The sequence below is a fragment of the Podarcis melisellensis genome (genome assembly GCF_964234715.1).
Source record: "Podarcis melisellensis genome assembly, chromosome: 9".
NCBI classification, from domain to species: domain Eukaryota; kingdom Metazoa; phylum Chordata; class Lepidosauria; order Squamata; family Lacertidae; genus Podarcis; species Podarcis melisellensis.
Window position 1 is genome coordinate 10,559,343 of NC_138541.1, and position 11,165 is coordinate 10,570,507.

General features: G+C 40.9%; 1 protein-coding gene across 2 annotated transcripts; it reads left to right on the forward strand.

Moving 5' to 3' along the window:
* Positions 1 to 41: 41 nt before the first annotated feature.
* CCNG2 (cyclin G2) lies at positions 42 to 10,232 on the forward strand. 2 transcript variants are annotated; one of them, XM_081925256.1, is made up of 8 exons: positions 42 to 382; positions 3,613 to 3,741; positions 4,673 to 4,810; positions 5,378 to 5,628; positions 6,013 to 6,091; positions 6,535 to 6,633; positions 7,375 to 7,580; positions 8,735 to 10,232. In XM_081925256.1, exons 2-8 carry the CDS (start codon positions 3,613 to 3,615, stop codon positions 8,862 to 8,864), a joined length of 1,032 nt encoding a protein of 343 aa, XP_081781382.1. In that variant the 5' UTR covers positions 42 to 382; the 3' UTR covers positions 8,865 to 10,232. The 2 variants fall into 2 exon arrangements, with proteins under 2 accessions (XP_081781382.1, XP_081781383.1); XM_081925257.1 differs by lacking the exon at positions 42 to 382 and adding an exon at positions 2,626 to 2,740.
* The last annotated feature ends 933 nt before the right edge of the window (positions 10,233 to 11,165 follow it).

Sequence of the window (11,165 nt, forward strand, 5' to 3'; positions counted from 1 at the left end):
GTGACGGAAAGAGGGGCGGGGCCCGGGGCTGCTCGGCTCTCTTCCGAGCGGACTCGACTCCATTTTGATGTGGGTCTGAGGCGCCTCCGGCTCGGCTGCCCCGCGGAGGTCTCCGGGGCTTGGGGAGCGGGAGGCGATGGTGCCGCTGCTGCTTTCGCGCTGACGCCGGGCCGGGAAGGACGGGGAAGGTCGGGGCTTGGAGTGGGCGGAGGGCGGCTGGATGGGTCGGTGAGGACGGGGCGCCTCGGCCGTTCGCTGTTGTTGTCACCGCCGCCACTGAGGGGACAACCGCCCGCCGCCTCCCTTCGCTCCAGCCCCCGGCCTCCCTCCTCCGTCCCTTCCGGGGTCCCGAGAAGACGAGAAGCGGCGCCCCTGAGGAGAGGTATGTCCAGCCGAGAGATGGAAAAATGGGGGGGGGGGTAAGCCTTTTGTAGCGTCGCTTTCTTCCTTTAAAAGCGTCCCCTGTAAACTGCTTCCTATTCCGAAAATCGGCTGAGCAAGGAGTGCTCCCCGAAACCCACGAAATATATATCATTAGAACAAATCGGGCATATTTACCAAAATGAACCCCCCCCAAACGTTTAAAAGCTGTTGTGTCCTGCCTATTTTGTTCGGGGTGATTGTGCATTACACCCCCACCCCCGATCTATCGATTGTATTTATTTTTAGGAGTTGTTGTTTTTTTAAGTACATGAAAAAGACTTAACAGGCTATGCATTTATGTGTGGTGATAGTTCCAGATTCCATAGCATGCATATATATATATATATATATATATGCATGCTATGGAATCTGGAACTATCACCACACATAAATGCATAGCCTGTTAAGTCTTTTTCATGTACTTAAAAAAAGTACATATATATATGTATATGTATATATATATATGTACTTTTTACTTTACATATGTATATGTACTTTTTTAAAAAAGTGTGTGTGTATATATATATATATATATATATATATATATATATATATATATATGAAACATTCATATGAACTGTCTATAAATACACATCCCCCCCCAAAAAAAAGGAATAAAAAGACAGGGCCATGAAAACAATTGCAAAAGCAATAAAATGTCAGAATGCCAGGAATAAAATGTCAGAATGCCAGGAAGAGGAAATAATTGGCCGAAGGCCTTTTTGTTTTTGTGCACCCTTGTCCTCGCCAGTTTCTTTAAACAGTACTATTGAGGGGGGTGGAGGACGCAGCTTGTTTGGAGATACATTTTTATTTAATGTGTCTTCTGTGTTTGGGGAGGGGTGATTTGTGTGTTTACGGTTTGCTTTCTTTGTTGCGATGTGAACCACTCTCAGATTTACAAAGTTAAATCTGTGCTGGGAGGGGGAAGGGTGAGGTTGAAGGAGCGTTGTGGGTGTCCAGTGAAGAACGGATTTTAAGAGAGCTGAACCGATTGTTTATTTACTTATTACAATTATTTGTACCCCTTTCGGATCCAAATCTTTTCAAGGCAGCTTGCAAGTAACATGAAGATAAATGAGTAAAATTGCACAGTAACAGTATCAAACTATGACAATCCACCAGTATTAAACTAAAGCAATTTACCAAGCCAGTAATATCCATATGAAGGGGAGGAGCTGATAGGGAGTGGAGCGCAGTGATTTGGGGGGGGGGGTGATGAGGTTCGAGCCCCATTGAAAGCTTTTGTCTGCCACAGATCCTGGGAGAGCTTTAATGGGAGACAAGTTTTAGAAAGGGTTGGGGGAGGCTGACAGGGATGTAGCTTTGCTTAAGAGGGTGAGGTGTCCTGTGGGGTGAAAGGATTTTTTGGTGATGGAAAGCGATCGGTAATTGGGAGGGCAGTGCCCCCCTGGACCTTAGGTAGGACTGCTGGCTTGGAGAGACTCTTGATGGTATGGGTTGCAAGGGATCAGTGGGAAATGAGCCAAACCCTATTGCTGTGTTAGTTACAGGTAGGTAGTCATGTTGGTCTGCCATAGTCGAAACAAAATAAAAAAATTCCTTCCAGTAGCACCTTGGAGACCAACTAAGTTTGTTTCTGGTATGAGCTTTCGACGAAGGTTCATACCTATTGCTGTGTGTTTGGGAAGAGTTTGCTTGAACTCTTCACTAGGGCTGGTTGGAGGTGAACAGAGGACACCAGAAAGTATTTGGCAATAACTGTCCAGGCTTTAATAGCTGGGAGGAGGCTGGACAAGTGCGTCATGGGTTGAGGGAAGGCCCCATGTAAGTTCCCCAGAAAGGAGGAAATGGTTGCATGTGGGATAAGCAGAATGAGGTTGAGATGTGTATTTGAGGGGAATGTCTGTGGCAGTGATGTAGGTGGGGCTTTCAAGAAAAATATCAGTGGAATAGAAATAGAGAAGTAGGGCAAAAAATGAGAACTGAGGGAGATTTTGGCTGGTTTCACATCCAGAAAAGAGGATTAAAAGGGATCTCTTGTGTTTTGGGGTGCCCTTGTGCTAGGTGCAGATTGTGCAGAGAAGCCTTTTCAGCTTCTGTCTAAAGGGCATTTTCTTATCCTGTTGATTGAGAGTGAAATCCTTTATGTGTTTTACAGGTTTTGTGTGTGAGGGTTTGGCTGAGGATGGCAACAGATGATCTAGGCCTTGGGACAAATGTTTTGATAGTTGTCCGTCCCTCCTTCCCTGCCACCACCCACATATCTCTGCTCCTCAGATTTTTGTTGTTGTTTCTAGGTTGAACAAAGATTATCCCTTTGCTTAGGGTGGAATTGAAATCAGGCTGACTCAAAGTGAGTGATTGGGTGTGTGTGTCTCTGACAGATTACTTATAAGGAATTTAAATTGTTATTTTTTCTTTTGTAACGGTCTAAGGACTAGAAACAAACAAATTAATTTGAAACCTAATAAGGAAAGGGTAGCAAGATGCTGCAAAGTTCCCACTGTATCGAGATCACAGGAAAGCCAGATAGTAAGATCCAAAACTTAGCAGGTAGAATTGCAGAGTTATATGCTTAAGGGGTCAGGAGAGTTTATTAGAATGCCTTATCACCTGGGCAGCCTGATATCATCATGCCAGGTTACTCAACAGTAAGCTGTCTTTATTATGGTGGGTCTGCTTCCCAGGGAAATATTCAGAGTGTTGTAGCCTGGTGTTTCTTCCTGGTGAGTCTGTATGTCTGTTCCGCTGCTGCCCCCTTCAGTCATTCGGATGTTGCTTCCACTGTGTGTACGTGACAGCATTCAGCTATGCTCCACCCCCCCTCACCCCCCAACCAAATTCCGTATGCATTGGCCTCTTAGTCAAGCACTGGGTGAAAGGCCCAGGTTTTCAGCTGGAGAGAGTGGAGTGTTTTTCCTCTCCCATTGCATGGTTTTAGTATGATACACTGTAAACAGTTTAGATAGATGGGCATGTGGGCAGTTCAGAGAAATGTGTCATCTGAAATTGTCAAATAATACTATTCTCTTTAATTGTAAGGCTTGCTATCTCCATGGGCTCAACACAAGTTGGGTGAATTGGAAATACAGCATTAATTATTTGCTTCTGAGTGGTGATTATGTTGTTGTTGTAACACACATTTAAACTCTGGAATGGATGTGATTTTTCCCTCCTGAGAATGTTCAAATTGTCTTTCCTTCCTCCTCTCCCTTGCTTTCTAAGATGAAGGACATTGGAGTTGAAGAACAGATGAGCAGTTGGCTCTTCAGGCAGCTGAAAATCCATTTGGAGCAAGAATGGAAATACCAGCCTCGGGAAAAGGGGCTTAGCTTGATTGAGTGCACTGTTGAGGTGAGGAAAAGCTTTTCTCTGGGTCTGGGAATTAATGATTCACATGATTGAACTTTGTTTGCATGTGAGAGATTTGATAGGGAAATGACCAAAATCATAGATTTCTCTTCATGTAGCTTATTAAACATATATTCAACCTTCTCTCAAAGGAACTCAAGGTGGACTATTGATTCTCTTCCTTCCTCTTTTATCCTTACAACAACCCTCTGAGGTAATTAGCTCTAGGTCACCCAGTGAGCTTCATGGTTGAGTGGGGATTTGGAACTTCCAGGTCCTAGTCCAGCACTCTAACCCCACTGGCTAGCTTGTAGGACTGGTCTTAAAAGTGCTATAGGGTGTTCAGATCACATCACATACAGTTGGCTTGATCAGATGTAGCACTCGCAATGTAGAATGATCACTGTGCACTCGTTCCTTTCCTTGCTTTGCTGAATTTATCATGCTTTGTTCCAATGACATTATACCCAAACTGCAAAATAAATATTCATTTTGTGGCTTGTAGTCCAAGATTAAACCAGGACTTCTTCTGAACTGCATTTAATTTCCCCCCAAAGGTTCCTGTTCAAACGAAAAGAAATTGGCACATACTTCCATTCTATATATTGTGTTATTTTGTAAAGTGATTTTGGGTTGTATCCAGTTAAGTTGTCCTGTTGGTGCAAAGACTTCCAGTGGTGCAACGGAATTCCCCACCCCCGCAAAAAAATCTGTTATTGACAAGCTGTTTGGCGAATCAGTGACATGTTGAGCGGAAAGGCCTTCTGGCTTCTGGACAGCTTAACTATGGAGTATTTGCCTGCACTCTTCATCCTCACTCCAAATCGCCATGAGGTTGCCTGTCACACCACATCAGAATATATAGATCAGCTTCTAAGACATTTCTGTGCAGGGTTTATACATATAACACGAAGCTATTTCTCTTGCTACACAGAATGAAAACGCCTTATGTCCAAGACTGAGGAATGCAAAAGTGGAAGATCTCTGGAGTCTTACCAACTTCTTCGGGTTTGCCACAGAAACATTTGTCTTGGCAGTCAACATCCTAGACAGATTTTTGGCACTCATGAAGGTACATCTAGAAGGAGCAGCTGTATGCATTTTTGCACATATTCAGTAACAATATGTTTCTATTGTCTTTGGCATTTGTTTTTGACTTTAAGGCAATACAGTAATCTAAGATAATTGCCTTATTATAGGTGTGTGACAGAAACAGAAAATAGCATTCCCACGTTTTCCTTGTCTTCCTCAGTTCCCTGTCTTTGTCTCTGACTTTTTTTGCTCCAAAGCCAAATTGCAATCATATTACACTTCTTAGTGAGGTTATCTGAATCTATGGCACCATTCCAGATGATACCCAGTGAATAATATTGCTGAATTTGTAGTAAATGCCCACTACCAGCAGGAGTACTGTTACAGGCTGAACTTACTAAACCTTGTCCTAGTATTGCATAGTACGAGCCAGCTGTTTACTATAAGGGTCTTATTGTTCTAGGCAATAAGGGCATGGAGGAGAACCCAGATAATTATGAATGGATTTTCAGTACCTTTTTTCATTATTTGCCCATTACACATTGCTGCTAGGTAGCTTACCATCCATGCTGCTAGTTGTTCCCAACGTTCTTTTCCTTCTCCCTAGGTGAAACCTAAGCACTTGTCCTGCATTGGGGTCTGTTGCTTCCAGCTGGCTGCTCGAGTGGTTGAAGAGGAATGCAACATCCCATCCCTCCATGATGTCATCCGGATTAGCCAATGCAAATGCACTGTGTCCGACCTGAAGCGGATGGAGAAAATAATCTCAGAAAAGCTGCACTTTGACTTCAAAGCTACTACTGCCTTAACCTTTTTGCACTTGTACCATACTATTGTACTCTGTCATACCTCAGAAAGGTACGTGTGGGATCAGCCTTATTCCCTGTTGTTCAGTCGGTAGTTTGAAGCCCTCATTCTGCCTGTTAGCCTTCTGGGTCATCCCTCTCCCATTGCTGCCTGTACTTTCCTGCTTGCTGTGGCTGCAGATGCTCCGGTTATTATTTCCCAGTAATATGTGCTCATGCACAGTGAGATAAGGAAATGCAGCCAAGATTGGAGAGCCCGTAGTCTCTACAAGATGAGTGGGAGCGGTCAGGTGCCTTGAGGGTTGCAGACTGGGAAATGGGATCAGTGGACTCGCCTTACATTTTGAGTAACGCTGCAGGCATCTTAGCTGAGTTGAACTCTGCCACACTGCTAGATAACCCAGGTTTACATTTTCCCATCTTGTCCCTTGTATAGGAAAGAATTGTTGAATCTTGACAAACTGGAAGCACAACTTAAAGCTTGCAACTGCCGACTAGTCTTTTCAAAAGCAAAAGTAAGTAAATAACAGCAAAGCATAGGAGGAGTATGGGCAATATAATGAATGGCACAAATATATTTTGCCATTAAATTGGAGATGCTAGCAAACATACAAAAGTGATAACAGCATGAAGAATATTAAGTTGGCTTTATAATCTCAGTAGTTTGTCTTCTTGTAGTGGGTATGAGATCAGTCTTAATTTGCCATTGCCGCCTCTTTCTCATGGTACACTCTGGAATGATCCCCGGGGATAAAAGGGAAATATTACTATATCATTAATGTGAAATATAAAACAGTCATTTACTTATCTCTGTACTATGGCTTTTATGTGGTGGTGGTGGTAGGAGTAATTTCTTTATAATTTAAAGCAAAAGTAAACCTGAAATGGGTAGTTGACAGGCAAAAGATGGAATCCAGTAATGTGTTACTGAGCTAGATATGTGTATTTTTACTTTCAGCCATCCATCTTGGCCTTGTGCCTTCTGTCCCTGGAAGTGCAGGCTCTGAAATCCATTGAATTGTTCGAGATGGTTCTGTATGTTCAGAAGCACTCAAAGGTAAGAGATTCAACCATTTTTGCTTGATATCACTTGGACTCAGCAATCCTAATACAGTGTGCTCCTCTGAATTTGGGAATTAGTTTCCAAATGCATAATGTAGGGAGATTGGGATGGTCACATGGCTTGAAAAGCTTTGAAATAGCTTTGCAGAGGCAAGTATCAGAAGTAAAAGTGTAACAAGGACTCAAAAATGAAAGACATTCCTATTTTACCCATCTTGCATCATATGATTCTATACAGGAGACATTCGTTGCAGTATGAGATTTCACATACTTCATCTGCAACCCCAAGCATTCTCTAAACTGTCATTAACTGCAGTACCTCTTCAGCTCACACAGTGCCAGTGCTGGGATTTCAGTTAAATATGTAAAGTCTTTGAAGATGTGGTGTGTGGTTGAATTTGCAATTGAGACTAAGTGGGGGTCTTTTAAATTACTGTTCTTTTGTAGGATCTTAGCACAGTATGTTGGGGAAACTGTTTGAGAACTAGGCCCGAAGTGAAAGTTGAGCTCAGCTGACACACAGAAAGTGTTTCAGAATGCAAACGCTGCAGTGTGTTTAGGCATCCAGCATTACTGGTGATGAGCTTTTCAGCACATCCCTCAGACTGCGATTCCAGTTGGTCTTTTTTTGAACACAAGCCCCATACTTGGGTTATTGTGGATGAGATTACAGGCATAGTGGATTTGTACTCTTGAATGAGTACAAATAAATATGAGTGTCTTCTCTTGTTTTTAGATAAGTGACAGCGATTTGCTCTATTGGAGAGAGCTGGTTTCAAAATGCTTAGTGGATTACTCGTCTCCTGCCTGTTGCAAGCCAGACCATAAAAAACTAGTTTGGATTGTTTCAAGGCGCACTGCTCAAAATCTTCAAAACAGCTACTATAGTGTTCCTGAGTTGCCCACAATCCCAGAAGCTGGATGTATTGATGAGAGTGAGAGGTAGGTATATCCCATGGGGCTTTCTCTGCTTACCTGCTCATCTTTCAAGTAATGGCATCTCAATAAATTTAATGGTAACTTTCTTTTGTGGCATGTGTGTAATTTAAGATCAGATGATAACCAAGTAGTATTGGTTTGTTAGCATTTCAAATATTGGAGCTACATTTACTATCTTGGTGGGTTCCAGATCCCATAAAACCAAACAGCTTGTATTGAATCAGTTGTGATGGTGATTCTGCAAGCAGGTGGAAATCACTTCTGCAACAGCAGTAGTACAATCTTAATTCTTGAACTTAACAAGTGTTGAAAACATAGATAAATTTTAATAACTTACTGCAGATTCTTTGGAGTACAGTGGTAGCTTGGGTTACAGATGCTTCAGGTTACAGACTCCGCTAACCCAGAAATATTACCTCGAGTTAAGAACTTTGCTTCAGGATGAGAACAGAAATCGTGCAGCGGCGGCACAGCAGCAGCAGGAGGCCCCATTAGCTAAAGTGGTGCTTCAGGTTAAGAACGGACCTCCAGAACGAATTAAGTTCTTAACCCGAGGTACCACTGTACTATAATGTGGGTCTCTCTGACAGTAAATATTTTGAGGAGACTGCAAGCACTCTGTGCTGTTTAAATTGGTTTAAAGCAATGCTGCATTTTGAATTGGCCAGTTAAGCTTTGAGGCTGCAAGAGTTGGATGCTCAGTAATGAAATACGAGACCAATGTGCAATAAGACAGTTAGCAGCTGTGCAGACCTTGATTGACCTTATCTAAAGTGAAAGAACTTACTTGAATTATAGCAGCTGACACTGCTTAGTTTAAAATTGTAGACAGTGATGAACATTTTAATCACTTGAGAAACTGATAATCAGAATCAAGTTCTTGTTGATTTTGTGCTGGGAATTCTGTGCATAATGTCATTAACAGAACCCTCATACCATGAAAGCAGATTCTATTCTTAATGCAGTTGGGTGCAGTGCAGACTGCTAGGGAATGAAAAATAAATAAAGAAGCACTCATGCTAAGAAATGTGATATAAATAATGCAATCCAAAAGCAGAAAAAGACCCTCATAAACAGTGTCTATTTGGGGTGGGTTTTTTAAAATTCATTTTTTACTTATGTGAACTGTATATAACTCTTCATATTTTACCCCCTAGTGAGGACTCCTGTGAAGATATGAGCTGTGGAGAAGAAAGTCTTAGCAGTTCTCCACCAAGTGACCTGGAAAGCACCTTCTTCTTTGACCTCAAGCCAAAATCAACTCCGTGTGCTAGGCTGAGCTTTTAATGCATTATAGTACCATAGGCAACAAGTATCTAAGCACCCTCTGTACCTTGACGCAAAGTCTCATGCAGTACCCAAAACATACACACCACTTACTGTGGCAAAAGTCAAATGTAGCAGGGTTGATCCAACCAGCCATTTAGGTCTTTATCCAGTGAAGAGCATGAACAAGTGCACACTGTTTGTTAGTAGGCTATAGAGAGCTGTAAAGCTTGATATGTGCTCGAACGCCTTGCTGAAATTAGAGGTTGAATATGGGGAACTATTTTTGGGATAGACTGAGTTACAAAGAAGTGTATGCTTGTTGCTGTCTGGACTGAAGTACTTTTAACCAAAACTTTAGTTGTGCATTCTTTTTTAAGAAAGGAGTTTCTCTCTCCTTTTTTTAAAGCTTTGTGGAATTTCAGGAAGTGTATTAAATAAGGAATATGCTTGTGTTATTTAGGGATGAATAATGTCCCCTTTTAAAGTGAAAACCAGAGGGTAATCTGGTTCAATGTGCCAGGTATATTTTAGTGTTAAAACTTCTCAAGGGTCGGCTTTCCTATCCATTTTAGGAACTGAAGTGTATTCAGAAAACCTTAGTGTTAATGTGAAAAAGCAAACTATTAAATTAGAAATTTTGACATTCAATGTAAAGTCTACTTTCCCTTTATACTACTACTAACTCCTGTAGCTTTTTTCCAGTATTTTACATTGTCATAAATAATTTCTTAATCATAACACGTTTGCATGCTTAAGTGAAAGCTGTTAGCGGAAAGGCTATTTGATTATGCAGAAGTGTTGGTAAATGTGAAGTTGATGAAAGTGGTTGTAATGACACTTAATTGCTTGCCATTTTCTTTTTTCTTAAAGCACAGACTTTTATGGTTGCTTTACTTAATATTTTCAAATATATGCAAAGTGAGCAAAAGAAGAAATTTACTCCATAGTATAATAATGTAAAAGCAATGTCATGGTAGAAATGAAGGGGCTGCGTAAGTTAGGATTTTGTAGCATTGTGTGGCCAACGTGTCTAGGCTGAAGTGCAGATGTGAATGGTGGTGTATGGTGTGCTCTGATTTTTATAAAGGAAAAAAAAGTTTACAAAAATTGTGTAAAAATGTAAATTAAAATCTGTATAAAAACTTTAAAAAACAAAATAAGCTGAAAAATATTGTATTTTTACAGTGTGTATGTAACTTTCATGTATGTTGCATGTAGATATTAATTTATTGTATTCTGTATATGATATAAATACTGTACATTGAAGATTTGCCTTTTTGGTACTGCAAGCCAGAGTCTCAAAAGATGTTTTCTGAAAGCTATTTTCTCTCAAAGATAACTCAGATCTCTTTGCTTCAGTTCAATAAAACCAAATGCTTTTCCTAACTAAGTCTCAGCTGTGATTTTGGCAATCAGCATGGAAATATGGCTGGGAATAAGTCACAAATTCCAGGATGTCCTTTTTGGAATATGTCAGCTTTTTATCAATTAGAATGTAAGTAATGGAAACAAAAATTTTCTTAATGGGGAAATGCGCTTCCCAGAATTTAGAGGCTAACTACTAGACCCATGGAACAGATTGGCTCCCAGGACTTGGCAAAAAAAATGTGCAGGAACCGTACTAGGATTTCAGGGTTAGAAAGATTTAATTATTCTATATAGATTAAATTGAGGATATTTGGGTCACCCCATGATCCAAGCCATATGATCTTATTGCTTTCAGATACTTGGGAAAAAATGATTATTTACTTAATACAATGTATTACCCTAGCGAATCATGGCATATTATTTTATGTAAAAATGGCTACCTTTATAATATTATATATATATTAATGGTCATGCTCAATTGTCCCCTATCTTGCTCACATAGAGATTTCTGATTAACTACCCCTACAACAGAAGCAACACTTTCAATTTATAAGTTAAGTAACTGGTCAAAACATTACAGTCAAAGACAGCCCTGTTACCACCCAGACTACCTAAGGCCTGCATGATTTTTCTGAAATCTTAGGGTGGCCAGGTGAACTCCATTAGGGAAAAATAAGTCTTGGTCAAAAGTGCAGGGCAGGAGATGTTCTCGTTCCCTGAACAGGAGGTAGGAATCTTTATTCAAAAGCCACAACGTAAATTCATCTATACTAAAAGGATTCTGTGTGGTGATGCCTCTCAGATATGCCACTTCCAAATAGCTTGACAAGGAGAGCTGCAACTTGAAGAAGGGGAATTTGGGGGCATATATATATTAAAAGGGCATGTAGGAAATTGGATTACTGTGGAAAGTTGAGAGCATTTACTTACTTGATGCAATTTATGAATCAC

Bases quoted from the DNA above. Each gene is read 5' to 3' on its own strand.
- CCNG2 (XM_081925256.1), top strand. From the start codon at position 3,613: ATGAAGGACATTGGAGTTGAAGAACAGATGAGCAGTTGGCTCTTCAGG. The intron at 4,811-5,377 runs GTACATCTAGAA...CCTTCTCCCTAG, and splicing joins GATTTTTGGCACTCATGAAG to GTGAAACCTAAGCACTTGTC. The intron at 6,634-7,374 runs GTAAGAGATTCA...TCTTGTTTTTAG, and splicing joins ATGTTCAGAAGCACTCAAAG to ATAAGTGACAGCGATTTGCT.